This window comes from Panthera tigris, chromosome B3, assembly GCF_018350195.1.
Source record: "Panthera tigris isolate Pti1 chromosome B3, P.tigris_Pti1_mat1.1, whole genome shotgun sequence".
NCBI classification, from domain to species: domain Eukaryota; kingdom Metazoa; phylum Chordata; class Mammalia; order Carnivora; family Felidae; genus Panthera; species Panthera tigris.
This window is the reverse complement of record NC_056665.1, coordinates 4559181-4576033: the sequence shown is the minus strand read 5'-3', so window position 1 is coordinate 4576033 and position 16853 is coordinate 4559181. Positions and strand designations below refer to the sequence as shown.

The following is a 16853-nucleotide window of genomic DNA, read 5'->3' as shown; positions in this document are numbered from 1 at the left end:
TCCTGGTAGCTCTATAAAGATTGTATTGTGATATGAATAGGCAATCAAAGATTATGTTGCCAAATCTATAGGGAAGATGTCCTACAGACATGGATCAGGTGGTTTGTTAATAAAAATACAGCTAACCCTTGAACAACATGGGTTTGAACGGCACGGGTTCACTTATGTAGAGATTCTTTTTTCAAGAAACACAGTACTAGAAATGTATCTTCTCTTCCTTACGAGCTTTTTATTTTTATTTTTTAAGTTGATTCTGAGAGAGAGAATAAGAATCCCAAGCAGGCTCCGCACTGCCAGTATGGAGCCCAGTGCAGGGCTCAAACTAACGGACTGCGAGATCATGACCTGAGCTGAAATCTAGAGTCAGATGCTTAGCTGACTGAGCCACCCAGGCTCCCTTTTTTAATGATTTTTTAACAGCATTTTCTTTTCTCTAGCTTACCTTATTGTGAGGACACAGTGGATAATATATATAACATATAAAATCTGTGTTAATTGACTGGTTGTATTATCTGTAAGGCTTGTGGTCTACAGTAGGCTGTTAGTACTTAAGTTTCTGGGGAGTCAAAAGTTACATGCGGATTTTTGACTCTGCGGGGTCAGTGCCCCTAACCCCTGCCTGGTGCACGGGTTAACGGCATGGTTATTTTCCTGGACATTGTGACGATTTTCCTGTTTGTCATCTTTTTAAGTTTGTAAGTTGCTGTTATTTCTTCATTCCAAATACATACTCTTTTTTACATAAAAAAGGTAAAATAAAATAATAGCTACAAATGGTTGACTGCCCCCTTTCTGCCAGGCTCCATGCAGGATTCTGGACCCTTCAGATGGGGAGGAGGGAGACTCAGGAGGTTCAGTCACACACCCAGGGTCCTGGAGCTGGTGAACGGCTGCGATCCAACCCTGGCGTGTATTCCGCTCTGGTCCACTGGTCCGCACGTTGGAAGGAAGGCTCCAGTTGGGCATAGTTGTGGTCAGGTAGCAGGGTTGCTGACGTGTTTATTTTTTCTTTTTGCTTTTCAATATTTCCCCTTTTTTTTTTCTTGGGTTAGTACTTGTTACTTTTATAATCAGATGAAAAACACATTTAAATAAGTTAATGCAGTAACGCAAGATTGTGTTGCATTTTGTGGTATTTACATTAATCAGTGTTTGTTTTTGTTTTTTTTCCCTACCCATAAAGGGCTTGTAACTCAATATTCACTGCACTGGAGAAAAGTCAAGAAGCAGTTGAAATTACAAGTGAAGACCGTGTTATACAGGTTAGTTATTTTGGAAGGTCATTTTTCTGAATTTCTGGTTTTGTTTGCTCTTATTTTAGGATTGAACCCCTCAGGTATGATTTTTTTTTTCTTTTTGAAGTTCAAGAGACCAAGTTTTCCTTAGAGGATTATCAGAACAAAATGTATAAAATGTGTAGTTTAAACTAAGCTCCCTGTAGATAAGAAAAGATACTAATGATTACTTTGGGTGCTAGAAAATATTCTAGCACATTTGCATTTATTACTTTTCACCTTTTTGTTTGTTTGTTTGTTTGTTTGTTTAGCAAGAGGAGACTTTTATCCAGAGGGATTACCCCCGGGGGTTGAGGTGGGGGGTGTGGAGAGGAGGCTCTGACCGCAAGGTCTGCAGGTTCTTGCCTTTCTCCCTGGTCTTGAAGATAGTTTACACCTTTAGAAATTTACCAGAAACTTCTCAGAATTTCCAGAACAACCTAGTAGTCGCTGAACAAATGACCCATTAGTAGCAAAGTGGATTCATAAAAGCGGCTTAAGGTAACAAGACTTGCACTTTTTAGATAAGAAGAGAGGGGTCGTGCCGAGGAAACGCTCCCTTTGTCTGAGAATCAGCTCCACCTTGATGTTGATTCTGATTCTGAGCACTCCTGCTCCTCACTTTCCTCTCACTTGTGACTTTCTCTGTAAAGAGCTGCTGATCCTGACTTTCAGGAGTTGGTGCCCTGAGAGGCAGCCTGGGCCAGTGGCTGTGGGTACAAGCTGGTGTCAGACAGGCCTGGGTTGCATTCAGCTCGGCCCTTTCATAGATGAGCATCGTTGGGCAAGTTACTTAATCTCTCTGAATGTGGTCTCTCGGCTGTACAGATGGGAATAATTGTCTTTTAAAGTTTATTTGGGAGCAGGGGGGAGGGCAGAGAGAGAGGGAGAGAGAGAGAATCCTAAGCAGGCTCCGTGCTGTCAGTGCAGAGCCAGACACAGGGCTTTATCTCACTATTCGTGAGATCATGACCTGAGCTGAAATCGAGAGCTGGACACTTAAGCAACTGAGCCACCAGGCGCCCCAGACAGGAATAATATTAATATTCACAATACTAATTATTGCCTTTTGTAAGGATGTTCTAAGGACTAAGTGGGTTAATGTGTGTGAAATGCATACTATAGTGTCTAGCAAGGAAAACAGATCTTAAGCAGCATCAGTTACTGCTTTATCATCATTATTTTATTATTATTATTATTATTATTATTATTATTATTACTATTACTATTACTATTATTATTAGCACATGCTCAACTTTCCTGTACATTTTATCCTAGTCTTGTAATCTTCTTTGAAATTTAGCCATACAGCCTTATATCTGTAAATACTTCGCAGTTCATAGCCTGTTTTGATTATTCACGTGTATCACGAGAGTGGCAAGATAGATGTTCTGTTCCCATTACACAGATACGCAGACTGAGACTTAGAGGGGTCAAGGGACTCGGCAGAGGAGGGTCTGAGTGCTTCAGACTTCAGTCTGGTGCTTTGTCCTGCTGTATCATCATCCCAAAAAGCCTTTTGTAGCAACTCAGGCCCGTCTCCACGTGGCTTCTTTCCTCTGTTGGTGTTCGAGTGGGATCAGGCCATCTCTCCTGGGGGCCTCGGGGGCCACGGCAGAAAGCGCAGCCAGGTGTCCCTGGAGCAGCGGCTTCTCTGGACTCCAGGGATCACCTGGGGGTGTGCTCTTAGGGCTTTAGAACTGTGGTGGGGAGCTCCAGGTTCTTGAGCTTTCTAGGAGGGAAGCAAGCCGGCTTGGGGTGAATACCCTTGATTGCCCTCTTTTCAAATTCTCTTCTAATCTGGGTGATGTTGTTTCTTTTGTCTCCCCCCAGTATGCAAATCCTGCGTTTGAAACAACCATGGGCTATCAAGCAGGCGAACTAATAGGCAAGGAGTTAGCGGAAGTGCCTGTAAACGAAAAAAAGGCTGAGTTGCTCGATACCATAAATTCATGCATCAGGATAGGCAAGGTAAGTGAGGGCTCCGGCCCTTGTTCACTCTCGCATCACAGAGAGGACAGGAAGGAGACTTGGTGCTCACTGAGCATTGCACACGCCGGGGAATCGGAGTCCTACCCTGCGCAGAAGCCCGAGGAAGTGCTGCTGGCGTCGTCCCCATTTTTCCCATTTTGCGGAAGAGGAAACTGAGGCCAAGAAAGGGTAGAGTGTGATTAGCTGTTACACTGAAAATTACTCTTTTCATCTTTATGATAAATAAATTGACCTTTCTAATCACTGATCTTCTGAGCGGTAGGTGTTGGCAAATGGCTCTGGGCAGAGGAGCGCGCCGGTGAGGTCCGTGGTCTTGGAGTGCCTCTGAGCCCAACAAGTCTCTGGGCCTCCTGCTTTCATCCAGCTTTTTCTGGAATGCCTCCCGTGGGCAGATACTCTGCTAGATTCTGGCATAGACAGAAGGGCACAACACAGACTCCTTCGTAGAGAGCTCCTATTCCAAGGGTGCAAACGGGACAAGTCACATGATCTCAGTGCCGGGGGGACAGACGGAAGGCAGGCCCAGTCTGAAGGGCGACTTCTCAGAGCCAGGCTCCCGTCAGCACCTCACGGTTCCTGGGTTTTTAGACAAGAGACGGGTTGTGCCCAGGAAATGCCGAGGCTGCTGCTTTTCCACAGTCTTTCCTGCCGGGCTCTCGTGAAGGTTTGGAAGTCAGGGGGAGACCCATCATCTGGTCACTCCGAACGCTTGAGATACCGGTGACCGGCTCTCTTGCCCGCTGCCTTGTGACGTCCGGCCAGCACGTGTCCCGTAGTCTAGCAGAGCACGTCACCGGGGCCCCGGAGACACCCTTGGTGGGTTCGTGTCCCTTGGCTCTCCCGCGGCGCTGAGCAAGCGGAGGACAAGGACAGGGCAGGCAGGGCCCGGTGACATGCCATCTGGGGAATAACTAACGGGCACTTCCTGAATCCCGTTCCTTCAGCTGTTCTGTCAAGGATGATGATTTTCTTTCTGGAGAGAGTGGCAGGTCCTCCAGAAAGAGCATGGAGGCCGAGGCAGGTAGTAGGCCTCAGGTGCTCGGCACCCTGCCCAGGCTGGCCCGGCCCCCCCCCCCCTCAGTTGGCAGGGGCATCCTCAGAGGGTGGTAACCAAGCAGCAGTCCCGGAAGCCTTGGGAGGGCTTTCCACGGCCTCCCCGATCCTGGCATTTAGGCCCCATGCTGCCTCTGGGTCAGCCGGCGGTTCTGTCGTGCGGGCCAGCCGGGCGCGAGCCAGAGATGACGGCCTCGCGCGCCTCCATCTGGTAACCCGAACACGGGGGGCCCCCGCTCGTCGCCAAAGAGAGAGTGGAGGTGGGGACGGGGCCGTTAGCGGGCTAGAGCCGGGCCCTGGGATCTACCGAGATCCGTGTGAAGGGCATCTCGCCTCCTACGTAATGCTGTTGGCACCAGGTACGAGGGGCCTCAAGCTTGAACACCTGAGACCTGTTCTCTAAAATCTATTGTGAGCAGAGGATATGAAAGATTATCGTGTTATGACCCCAATACTGTTTTATTTCAGAAAGGAACACGGTTGTTTATTTTGTATGTTTCGGAGCTCCCGGGGAGAGCCGTTTGTCCTTCGTCAGTAACCTGCTGGTCCCTCGGCCAGCACTGAGACAGGACAGGCCGCTTAGCCGGGAAGGTTTTTGATGTGAAAGAAAACATGGCCTTTCTGATCGGGTCCCCTAGGGAGGGAGAAGGGCTTGCTGAGGAGTCGGCTGCCCTGGGTAACAGTGGTGCTGGGTTCAGTGGAGAGAGCTCAGACAGGCCCTGGGAACCAGAATGGGAACGTAGAAGTAGTTAGGTGACAGCGCTGGGGGCTTTGAAGGGTCACATTCCAGGTGTGCCCCTTAGGGATAGAGGAGAAATTGTGATGATGGTCAAAGGAGGAGTATTGCAAACACTACCCTCCGCAGACTCCCTCCATGTTGTTCTCAGCCAGCAGCCCCTCTTTGGGAGAGCACCTGCTGGTATTAGGTGACCTTGATTTTCAGCTTCCGTGCTCAGGCTTCCTTGCATCCCTGCACATCCTTCCCGACTCCCCCCTTTTCCTCGTCCCCAGGACTCGTCTCGCAGGCTCTAGACCCTACGGTCTCCTCTTCTCAGACACCTAAACCTTACACGGGTTCTTCTCCTTTAGAAACTGAATTTTCTTCCCTTGGAAGTTGTGTCTCGTGGGCACTGAGCAAATGTTGGCTGCTCGGGTGTCTGCCTGTAATAATGATGTGTGGCCACAGAGCCCCACTGGCTTTTCAGAACTTGGAGTTCCAGGTCCTCTGCTTTGTTCCGTCGCTGGCTCCCTCAGTGCACGTTTCCTCCCGCGTTTACCAGGGTCCTTCATCCATGCTGTGCTCCTCAGAAAGCTTCTTGTTTGCCGAGGCACCTTTGCTACTCCACACGGATGTCCCACGCCTCCCGCTTTTAGCCCCAGCCTCTTCTCCAGGGCCTCGTGCAACGTCCCGCCATCACCTTGTCTGACAGCGATGATTTCCTGTCGTCCCCTCCAGCCTCTGCTGCCTCTGCCTGTTGGCCGTCCTCACACTTGCCCGGACGCCCATTCCTGGCAGGCTTTTGGCTCCTCCCTACCCTCCGGCGTCAAGTCCATCACTCAGCCCTGACGTCTGTTAAACCCCTGCCTTGGAGAGTCCGCTGCCTGGGCCTGACCTTACGGAGGGCCTTCTCCCCAACCCTGGGTTGTGGTGGCTGAACCCAGTCAGGTCTCCCCGACCCGTGACCTCCACCTCCAGTCAGCACACTCCCCACTCCCGAGTGATTAGTCTGATCACGTCACTCTGCCAGTGTAGAGGTCACATCCCTTGGCCTGGCTGCAAGCATTCTACAGTCTGACCTCGGCCTGCCTTTTCCATTCAGTGAACAGAAGCTCCAGTGTCCCTGGACTGTTTACCATGTGCAGACCCTGGGGACAGGACAGCGGATGACAGAGATTTCATTCTTAGACACCAGGCATCAAGAAGGGGCTGTCCTGATGGTCAGAGATGCCAGCTTGGTGCTTAGCTTGCCCCCGAACAGAAGCGAGGTGTGGGCCCCGGTGCCGTTCTGAGGGGGGCTCGGCCCGCAGAGAGAGGCCTGTGCAAAACCACCTGGGCCGGAACAGCCATTTACTGGTTGCCGTGTGTCAGGACCTCGTGCTTTTCCGGATTGAATCTTCATAACCGCATTCTCAGGTCGTGCTTTGGTATTCTCGGGAACTAAAACTTATGTATTTATGATAGGTAATTGTTTCTGATAAGAAATACGATCTGTGATGAGTAACTATTGTTTGTTTCTGTTGGCAACTGAAAGACTTACACGTGAAACTGTTCTCCTCCAAGCAGAACCTCTGCCCAAACCGGCCTGTTCCTTGGCCGGACTGTTCAGCTCCGGCCGAATTGGCTTCTTTTCTACCTTTGCTTGGTGCCCATGTCTTTTCAGACAGGAGAGAAAATCCTGCAGATGTATTTTAAAGTGTTGATTGATTGATGGATTGAATTGGTCTCCCATTTTTCTCCCTCTTTGTCTTATATAACAGCTCTATTGAAAGAATTATTCTCTACTGAGAATAATTGAGAATTCACATACCACACAATTCACCCACTTAAAGTCTACAGTTCTGTAGTGTTTGGTCTGTTCACAGTTTTATAAACATCACCACAGTCAGTTTCCCATATTTCTCTTGATCGTGAGCTTCAGAAGTAAGTCTTGGACCCGTCTGCTGAAGCCCCCTTGGGGGATAGCGGGCTGTGGGTGAGGAGGACACACTGTACCTTCCTGCCCAGGGACCCCTGTTTAGTCCTTGCCTGTTCTGGGCACTGGCCAGTCTCCCCTCAGAACTATAGTGAGTAAGAGCCTCAGCTCCCTTCTGCTCTGGGCCAAGTAAGCCCTGAGCTGGGCTCTCAGGCTTTTATGTCAGTCCTTCCTTGGCGCCCACTGTTTTCAGAAATACGTTGAGAAGCATCGGTAACCATCCTTCGCTTCTGTCCGAACGTCCTGGTTTCTGCTCAGTCTGCTTTCTCAGAGGAGCCTGAAAATGAGATTTTCCTTTTGGCATTTGCACGCAGGTTGCCATGCCATAAGCATGGAAGATTCCAGAATTGACCCTGTGTGAGGGTCTGGACAGGAGATTGGAGCTAGGCCACCAAGGCTTCCCGCCTGGGTCAGCCCCAGGTCCCGGGGGATCTAGAAGGGCAGGAAGGTTATGGAATACCCTAGAAGTTCAGTGTCCCACAGTGGGTTTTAAGGATATTTATAGCTTGAGGACCTTGGTGACTCTTGGAGGGATTCCCAACCTCTTGGGCGGGAACAGAACCCCGCTCTACCTCAGGCTTGTCCTTGCCACCCCAGGGGTAGGGAACCACCTGTAGCCCCTGTTCTCTCACTGTGGTCACGGCACGTGTGCACCTCCTGTCCCAGGCTGCAGTTTTGTTCTAAAAGGATCCTGTATATTCTGTCTGCTCACTGGAGCACAGCTGGTGTAACTGCGGCCTCGGCTTTTAAAGTCTCACTGATGTGTTATACCTGAGCCCAGACCTGGCTGTTCCCCTCCCTGACCTCCACGGAGGGACCGTGGCCCTCACACAACGCCCCCGGGTCCTGAGGGTCTCCCCTCCCGAATGCAGGGGCAGAGGCCGCACCGCTCCTCCCCTGCACAGGCAGGAGCTAGGACAGGAGGGACCCGTGTGGGGAAGCGAGCCAGCGCTCTTCAGCGATTCACTCGTGGGCCCAGGGCCTCTTGCTGGCAGCCGGCCGCTGACCTGTCACCACTCAGACTGTGGGGGGCTGGCGTTTGTCAGCAGCCCCCGAGGGGACGGACTTGGGGAAAATGGCCAGGTTACCGAAAATCCTGTTTGGGGTTGGGGTAATTCTTTATCCTAATTGCTTTAGCCATGGTAAATGAACCCGAACCTGAGTGGAAGATGTTCTTGGGTTTATGCTCTGAACACACGGTGTAATGATGCTTATGTTCCATTTTTAGGAGTGGCAAGGAATTTACCACGCCAAAAAGAAAAATGGAGACAACGTACAACAGAACGTGAAGATAGTACCTGTCGTCGGACAGGGAGGGTGAGTGGAGACAGCATACTTCGGTCAGCACGCTCTGCTTGGCATGCAGAAATTTAAAAGAAAGACTTGTAACAAAGTCAGATGTCATCCAAGAATGACGTTCTTCCAGGCCATCCCTTGTGGCTACGGCCTGGCCCTCCCGCTTGTGACCTGGAGCCACCAGGTTCCAGACGGTCTTGCTTATGCCGCATGGACACAAAAGAGACTCTCCCGTATTTAAATTAGAATGTCACTTTATTAAGCTGTGTGTGGGGGACACTACCTGATGGACTCCCTGTATTTAGAAGGTTTTTAGCTCAGTTGATAGCCTGTGTATTATTTCTGCCTAGGCCTATCAAATGAGATAAAAGCATTTAAAACACTGCCCTTTATAGAAATTCTCACGTAAAACAGATGTGACTGCAGATGGCAGAGTGTTGTCTAGCAGGAGCCCGAAAACGCCCTGTGGTTTGTCTCAGAGTTTATCTTAAATAGGACGAACGCCAGGAAATGATGAATGTGAATTGCAGGACACCCCACGATGAAATATGCAACCATTAGAAATGACGATCATAGAAAATTAAACGGGGAAAATGCTGAAGATGAATGCAAACATGAAAATGCAAAATCAGACCCAGTGCGTGATTTCTATCCTGAAAATAGAAGGAGAGAAAAGAGCAGGAAGAGACGCGGCGGTGGCAGCCCCAGCAGCTGCTGCTGTGCCTCCAGCCCGGCCCTCCCTGGGCCTGCCCAGTGCCTGGTAGACGTCAGTTCATTGCCTCCTAAGCACGCGCTGTGGCGTCGGCACTCCATTTTACAGATGAGGAAACTTGAGGCTGGGGAGGTGGGGTTTCTGGCCCAGGGTCTGGCCGCCGGTGCTCGGCGCAGCGGGGCCACTGCGGTGGCTCACGTGGTTGGTCACCAGGCTTGGCTGCCGGTTGGCGATGGCCTCAGGGAGGCGGGGCTGTGTGGGCTCTCTGTTCTGATTCTTTGCCTTTTAATGTCCTTTCCAAAGTTTTTGCAATAATTATATAAGGATTTAATTATCCAGGGAAAAATGGAAGGCCCAGTAAATAAGTGAGGAGTCAAGTTTGCGACTTCCGGGATGAGCCCTAGGTGCTTTGTCTTAGTACCCCCCCCCCCCCCCCCGCACTCTCCCCCCCCCCCCACCAGCTACATGTGGCCTTGGCCCTCAGCGTGGCCTGTGGCGCTGCCCTGAGTGACTGTGAGCACACTGTTTGTTAGAACCTGGGAAAGAACATTAATACAAAGGGCTGTGAAAATGAAAACATGCTAAGGAATTCAAGGCTTTCCGTTGGTTAACAGTCCATTTTTTAAAACACGGGTGTTTTTATTCTGTGTTGTGATGATTTGGAAGAGCTGTGTTGTTTTTGCTAGAGAGTCAACTTCTTGTCTACAGAGACACCAGAGGATGTGTGTAGACTCTGGGGTGCTTCTTGGTGGCCTTGGCCACAAACAATAGACGTGCTCTGCTCCAGGCATTTTGTGTATTGTGAAAGAGAGAGGCTCTTTCATGGTGAAAATTAGCTACATATCCATCAGAACAGAGAGCCAGGAGAGAAATAATGCATTGTTTTCTACTTGCAGAAAAATTAGACACTATGTGTCCATTATCAGAGTGTGCAATGGCAACAATAAGGTACGTAAGGGGAGCCCTGGGGCCCCCAGGTGTACCCCGGCAAGACTTCCTGCTCCTATAAGTAGACAATCAGAACTAATGGTTTTTACGTTCATTTCTAGGCCGAGAAAAGAACTGAAAGTGTTCAGTCTGACCCTCACACAGGTATGCTGCTGCGCGTTCATTCTTTGGGGTCGTCAAGCTTTTGAAAAAAAGAGAAACAGACCCTTACTCTGTCTGGCGCCTTGTGTGCAGGAGGGACTGCTTTCCTAGCGCCGTGGCGGTGTTTCTCTCCCTGGCTCCCCAGGCAGGGACCCGAGCGCCCGTGGGAGTTCTGACGGGTGTCGTGGGGTGGGGAGAGAACCCACGTCCAACGCGTGAACTTCCGTGAAGATGTGTTGCGGGGAGAGAACTGGTCACCTCCGGTGCATGAACTTAAGTGAAGATGCGTTGAGTGAACTGTGGTTTCTTGGCCTCATCTGTGCTCTAGGAGGCAACAGTGCTGGGTGTCAGGCTACAGCACTGAGCGGGGATGTCTTCATCGGACAGTAGTCCCCTCCAGCCTGTAGGGAGGTAGCTGGACCCCATCAGACTTGGCTCACCCCGTATCTGTCCCCTGTCACGCCTCGGACCCCACCCGCTCAGGCCCGCATCTGTTAGCGCAAACGTTTCCCCCTGGCCTGGAATTGCCTGTTTCCTCTCAGCGTGTGCCGTGGCCTCACCACGCCCACTGTCTACTCTGGCCACCCTGGGCGAAGCGACAGGCTCTCCAGCAAGCCCACCTGGGTGCTGGACCGCAGCCTGCCATGCCGGGTGGTTGCCCAGCCAGTCCGTAGGAGCATCCAGGGAGAAGAATCTGTCTTCCGTCCCACCAGCTGTTGCTGAGGTGCTTCCTGCAGTGCCAGAACAGACAGACAGACAGACAGACATACCCAGAACATACATGCACACATACATACATACATACATTCATTCATTCATTCATTCACTCATTCATTCTAGGTGTTTTTCTGAGTGTGTACTGTGCCCACAGCCATGTGCTAAGTGCTTGAATTAGTGTATGTAACTGAACCCTTGCAGTGACCCAGGGGGTAGACACTTTGTGGATGAAGTTCCCTTTTTACAGGTAGGGAAACGAGGGCTAACTGATTTGCCCAAGGGTAACCCACGTAGGACGCGGTAGAGCTGGCCTGGAATCCGGCTGGCCAGCTCTGGAGGTCTCCAGCACAGACTCGGACAACTCTGCGGGCGCGCCAGGAGCGGTCAGGGCTTTCCCTGGAGAGGAAGAGAGACCAGCTGATGGCCAGGGGAACAGCAAAGAGAAGGGAAAGGACCAGCGGTGCCATGGTGGCCCAGAGGAGGAGGGGAGAGTTCCAGACAGGGAGACGTGGATTGAAGAAGGAGAGGGGTGTGGAAGGAAAAGCGTTCCAGAAATATAAACAGTCGTAGAGGAGGGAAAGGTCAGAACGTGTTCAAGGGAAAACAGGACTAAATTTTGACTGGTCAGTGTGGAAGGGCAGTTGGGATCACAAAGGGTCCCTGGATACCAGGTAGGAGATTCGGATTTTTGTCTATAGGTAGTGGGGACTGAGGACTTTAAGCAGGGGAGTAGCGTGATGATTTCTGTTGAGTACCGGAGCCCTTGTTCCTGTGTTCTGCAAAGAGATTGGGACAGATGTAACCTTGCTGGCCAGCGAAGCATTTGCAAGTAACCCAGGTGTGGAACTGACGAGGCGGAGCCCAGGGGTCGCAAGGGTTACGGAGGACAAATGGCAGGGAAGGAGCCGGGGAGAAGATTCCCGGAGACCCACCTGCACCGGGCTCAGAGGGGGAACAGGAAGCTGGGTGGGGGGTGTTACTGCGGCCAGGGGAGGGGAGAGGGAAGCGTTGGATCACAGTCAGAGCTGACCGTGCAGAGGTGAGGGAGGGGAGTACGGAGCCAGAGGTGGAGAGAGACCTCGGCTCTTGCATCCAAGAACGCGCTTATGACCTGTAGACGTGCGGGGTCAGGAGGGTGGTGGGGGCAGAAGCCGGACTACAAGGCTGAAGGGGTCAGGATGGAGCCGGGGAACGCAGGCCCCCCAGGACATTGACCCTTACGCTGCAAGGTCACGGAGTGCCGTTACTTGGATATTTTTTTTTCTTTCGGAAGAGCCCTGTGAGGTAGGCCTGGCTGTCGCCAACACCCCTTTATTACAGAGAGAGACACTAAGCTCGGAAGGGGTAAATGCTACCTCGGAGTTGGCGGCCAGGAAGCAGCAGGGCGGGGACTGGCAGGGGGACTCAGTGACCTGGTCCTAGGTGTCGGGCAAGGGCAGAGCCTCCCAGACTGCTCTTGTGCCGGGCCGTTCTGTCTCGGCACCTGATTGGTGCCCGCTTTGGAGTCTTCCCCATCTCACCCCGAGGACCTGGCTCTCTGGTCTCCTCCCGCCCCCCAGCAGCGTAACCACCTTTATGTCCACAAGACTCTACCGACCACGGTCTTGCCCCGGGAAGGGAGGGAAGCGGTCACGGGCCACGGACCAGCCAGGACCCTCGGTTACACACGGCACTGTCATTTCTGAAGCAGAAAAGGAGTTTAGTGGAAGGAAATAGGGTGGCTCACAGAATGGACGAAAAAGCTTAAGAATTGATCTGAGACAAACAGGAAGGTGGGTGACCGTCCCCACTGTCGAAGGCGTGCCCTAGGAGCGGTGTGGCGGGGACACCGAGGCTCTGCCGACGTCCTGGCACGATGTCGCTGTCACCACGGGCACAGTGGCTTCCTCACAGCCGTGCTTCGCTGCCACACCTGTGGTCTTTCATACCTGGCTGGAAGCACATGATACCGGTGTCACCGAAGACACCACATGTGTCATCTGTCCAGTTTGTAAACCTTGAGTCGGTCTGGAGTCAGCTCTGAGCCAGCTTTCGGCACAGAAATGAACACGGAGTTCACTGGAGGGGGGAAGGAAGCAGTAATTTGAACAGACTCTGTAGTGCCACAGTGGGGGAGAACGGGCGCCACTTGCCAGCAGTAATGACACGAGGGCTGAGCTGGTCTCTGGAGAGAGGGCGGGGTCAGCCCCAGGACAGGAAGAACATTCCTGCGGGGATGAGCAGTGTGCATAAAGCCGTCGAGACAGGTGATGCCGGGCCAGGCCTGCTTGGATTTCCTCCTGCAAGCAGAGGGGGCAGGAGTCTGTCCTTAAAGAAGTAAATGAAAAGGGGACCCCTTCTGGGAAAGACAGTCATGGTGGTGGTACGGAGAAAAGACTCCAGGCAAAGAGTCACTTGGTATAATCAGTAGGACTTGGGAGCAGCACCATGCGAGGGATGAAGGGAAGACACTTGAGAATGTCACCAAGATTTCTAGCTTGGCCACTGGATGGCACAGATGAAAATAGTAAGTGCGGGAGAAAGAGCAGGTTTGTGCAGGGAGAGGACAGCAAGTTTAGATTTGAACTTGGTCCATCTAGGGTGCCTGGAATGGTCCAGTGGAGATGTCTGGGGGCGTATGGAGAGGCCAGAGTCGTGGCCTGGGCAGCTCTCCTGACGAGAGGAGGTGAGGCGGGAAGGAGAGGCGCTGAGGGTGGGGGCCCAACACCAGCAGACATGGAGGGCACGTGTAGGGAAGCAGGATGTGGAAGTCCTTCGTGCAACCAGAATTCAGCCATCGTGTGCCAGGCGGCACGTGTCTTTGCTTATGAGAGGCCTGCACTCTGTTCCCTGGTGGGGGCCTGGGTAGCTCACAGGACAAGATGGGTGGGAAAGGCCTCACCAGGAACGGGCCATGTTCCAGGTCGGGCAGCGTATTTTACAGGTATTCTCCTGAGCTGTGGGGTTGGGGCCACTGGTACGGGCCTCGCAGACCCTGCGAGGCCCTGGAGTGCTAGTCTGGGTCTGCAGGAAGCCGGCTTTCTCAGTTGGAGGAGGTAGAGACACCACGGAGGAGGAGGGCTGACAAGCAGCTTGTTGACCAGGCTCTTGGGAGGTCAGTGGTCCCGGGGCAGAGCAGGCAGTCCACAAATGCTCCAACTGTTGAGAATGCCGAGAAAGTTCTCTGAAAGTCCGCCGCGCTCCCAGCAGTGACCTGTAAGCAAGTCGTGCGAGACACCCAGTTCTCAGCTTCCCTGTAACCAAAATGGAGCTTACAGGGCGCCGGGGGGGCTCAGTCAGTTGAGCGTCCGACTTCGGCTCAGGTCACGATCTCGCGGTTTGTGAGTTCGAGCCCCGCGTCGGGCTCTGTGCTGACAGCTCGGAGCCTGGAGCCTGCTTCGGATCCTGTGTCTCCCTCTCTCTCTGCCCTTCTCCCACCCACGCTCAGTCTCTGTCTCTCTCTCTCTCTCTCTCTCTCTCTCAAAGATAAATTAACGTTAAAAAAAATGTTTTAATGGAGCTCATGCTGACAGCACAGCATTAATGTGGCAGTGGAGGCGCATTTGTAGGTGCCGAACGGTTCCCACTCTCACTGCTTCTCTGGGGTTCCCTGGATTTACCCAGCAAGGCAAGGAAATGCTGCTCGTTTTTCTCTCCTAAAACTATGGGGCTGTGTGGGAGGATCACACTTTAAGGAACAGGACACCGAGAGCACAGAGCGGAAGTCACAGGTGGTGCGGGATCCGAGCCCCGGGCGGTCGAGGCCTGTGCATCCTGCTGTCCGTTACCAGGCCGGGTGCTTCGGAGCTCTCCGGTTTGTGGTGAGGGCCTGGCTCGTGCTCCTTAGGGCTTGCGGGCTGCCTGAGATGTGAACCCCGCATTCACCCTCCGACAATCCCCGAGTCTGCTTCTGAGAGCCGACCAGCGGGAGCGGCATCCCAGCAGGGGCAGGCTGTTGGAGATGGGTCTCGAATGGGAACCAGGAAGATCCAGTATTTACACGGCGATAAAGCGACTTTAAAACGTTCAGTACAAACGGAAGCCTGCGCTTCTCCTTCCACTTTTGCCCCGACCCAGTCCTTGGTTACACGCGCTGCATTTTGCTTCCAGACAGCTACACTCTGGTCTGTAGGCAAGCGGCTTCCTCCTCCTGGAGATGGTCCCCTCCTCTTCTTGGCTGCATCTGCTAAACTTAACTCATCTGCTGTCCGCCTGTCTCCCGGAGGAGACCTGCCTTATCCGTCTTCATATCCCTAATGCCTGGCGTAGGGCCCATTACATGGGAGGCGCCCAGAGAGTGTCTGTTGAGTGGCTCCAGGGGAGAAGAATGCAGGAGTGACCTTGTAAGTTCACAGCCGTCATACCGGGTCTGTGTGTGGCGGGGGGGGGGGGGGGGGGGGGGGGGGGGGGGGGGGGGGGGGGGGGGGGGGGAGGGCGATCCGACTTGAGGGAGTGAGCATCCAGAGAGGATACAGTGTCGTGTGGGAAGCGGGAGGGGCAGGCGTGCTGACAGCCACGTGTGGTCACGGCAGGTGAGGCGAGAGGCAGACTGGCAAGTGGCCTGTCCTTGGCTGCCAGCCAGTTACTTTCTCCCCGTGGCGCTGCAGGGTTTCAAGCAAGGGAGCCGTGGAAGCAGAGCGTTGTGTGAGGCGATACTTTCACCCACGCTCAGGGATTTGCAGGTGTCTGTTGAGGGTCTGTTAATGGCTGGGCAGTGCTGGTCCCCCAAGAAAAAGACAGGAAGGCTATTCCTGCGCTCGTGTCCTCCAGAGCCGGTGAGGAAGGTAGACGGTAAAGTAGGTGGTTACTGGCGATGTTGGGGGTGCGAGGAGGCATTAGAAGAACATTCACCGAGGTTATGGTACCTGAACCGCGTGTTCAGAGAGTATCGAGAGTTAACCAGGTGAAGAAGGCAGCATGGGAGGGGCAGGTTCCCAAGTGGAGGTGAGCAGTCCGTGCCAAGGCGTAGAAGGGTGTGAGGTGAACTAGCACGTCACAAATAGGTGGTCGTGGCTGGAAAGAGGAGATCCAGCTATCCTAGACTCTGGGTGCCACACGAGGGAGTTTAAATCGTGTCCTAAAAATAGTGATGAACCATTGAATTGTCGTAATTGGGAGAGTGATCTGTTTTAGGAGGATCGCCTGGCTGCCTACGGAGAATGGGATGAAGGGGACAAGGTTGGGGATAAGATTGGGGACTGTGGGACCAGTGTGGGAGGCTGTCATTCTGTCATAATCCAGAGGAGGATGGCACGTGTCTAGCTAGGACAGGGACAGAGCAGGGGTAGATTGAAGAGGTATTTAGGAGATAAAATCTGTAGATTTAGCTGACCAGTTGAGGGAGAGGTACAGAGAAGTCACGTAGGACTTGTTTCAAACTTCAGTGGATATGCGGGAGACCATGAGTTGACTGGAAATTCCTGAGGGGTGTCCAGCTAGAGGTGGCCAGTGGCCAGCTGAGATGGAAGTCTGGCTCTCAGGAGAGGCCTGGGATAGGGCAGCAGCACAGGAGTTAGTTTCCGCTGTACGAAGAAATGAGATCTCCCGAGGAGACGTGTTGTCTGAGAAGATGAGCAGGGCTAAGGACAACCTTGGGATCCAGGAAGAGGGAGCCATGACGAGGGGGGCCGAGGAAGAGGGAGATTGGGAAGGAAGAGTAGGAGACAGAAGGAGAACCAGGAGAAGGTGAACGTGTGCAAAGTGTGAGTTTCCAGAAAGAGTGGTTAGCTGTGTCTGGGACCGCAGTCGAGCCAGGTAGGAATTGAACCGTGTCCTTCAGATGTAGAAACAAGGAGGTCATCCGTGACTTGACGAGTTTGCTGCCGGTGCCCGCGTGGAAGAGAACGAAGCAAAGAACAAGTGAAGGGACTTCCTGATGGTGGGGAGGGGTGCCTGGGGCCTGCACGCAGATCCTGTGGCTGAGCAGGACTCCAGGTGAGGGGGCCAAGCGAAGGCAGAGAAGGCGCGGCGTGCAGGTCGGGGGGCCCGAGCGCCGGCTCCATGTTCCCTCACAGCAGGGCGGCTGCCGGTTTCCTCGTCTGTGAAATG

The 16853-nt window shown here is 52.9% G+C and overlaps 1 protein-coding gene across 4 annotated transcripts in view; it reads left to right on the top strand.

Annotated features, from left to right (window-relative positions):
* Positions 1 to 16853, top strand: part of PDE8A (phosphodiesterase 8A) — a 155671-nt gene that overhangs the window by 102738 nt on the left and 36080 nt on the right. For all 4 annotated transcript variants that reach the window (XM_042987985.1, XM_042987983.1, XM_042987982.1 and 1 more), the window contains exons 7-11: positions 1184 to 1262; positions 3108 to 3245; positions 8241 to 8329; positions 9917 to 9968; positions 10070 to 10112. In XM_042987985.1, coding sequence (XP_042843919.1) covers positions 1184 to 1262; positions 3108 to 3245; positions 8241 to 8329; positions 9917 to 9968; positions 10070 to 10112 — 401 coding nt within the window. The remainder of the gene's footprint in view (positions 1 to 1183; positions 1263 to 3107; positions 3246 to 8240; positions 8330 to 9916; positions 9969 to 10069; positions 10113 to 16853) is intronic.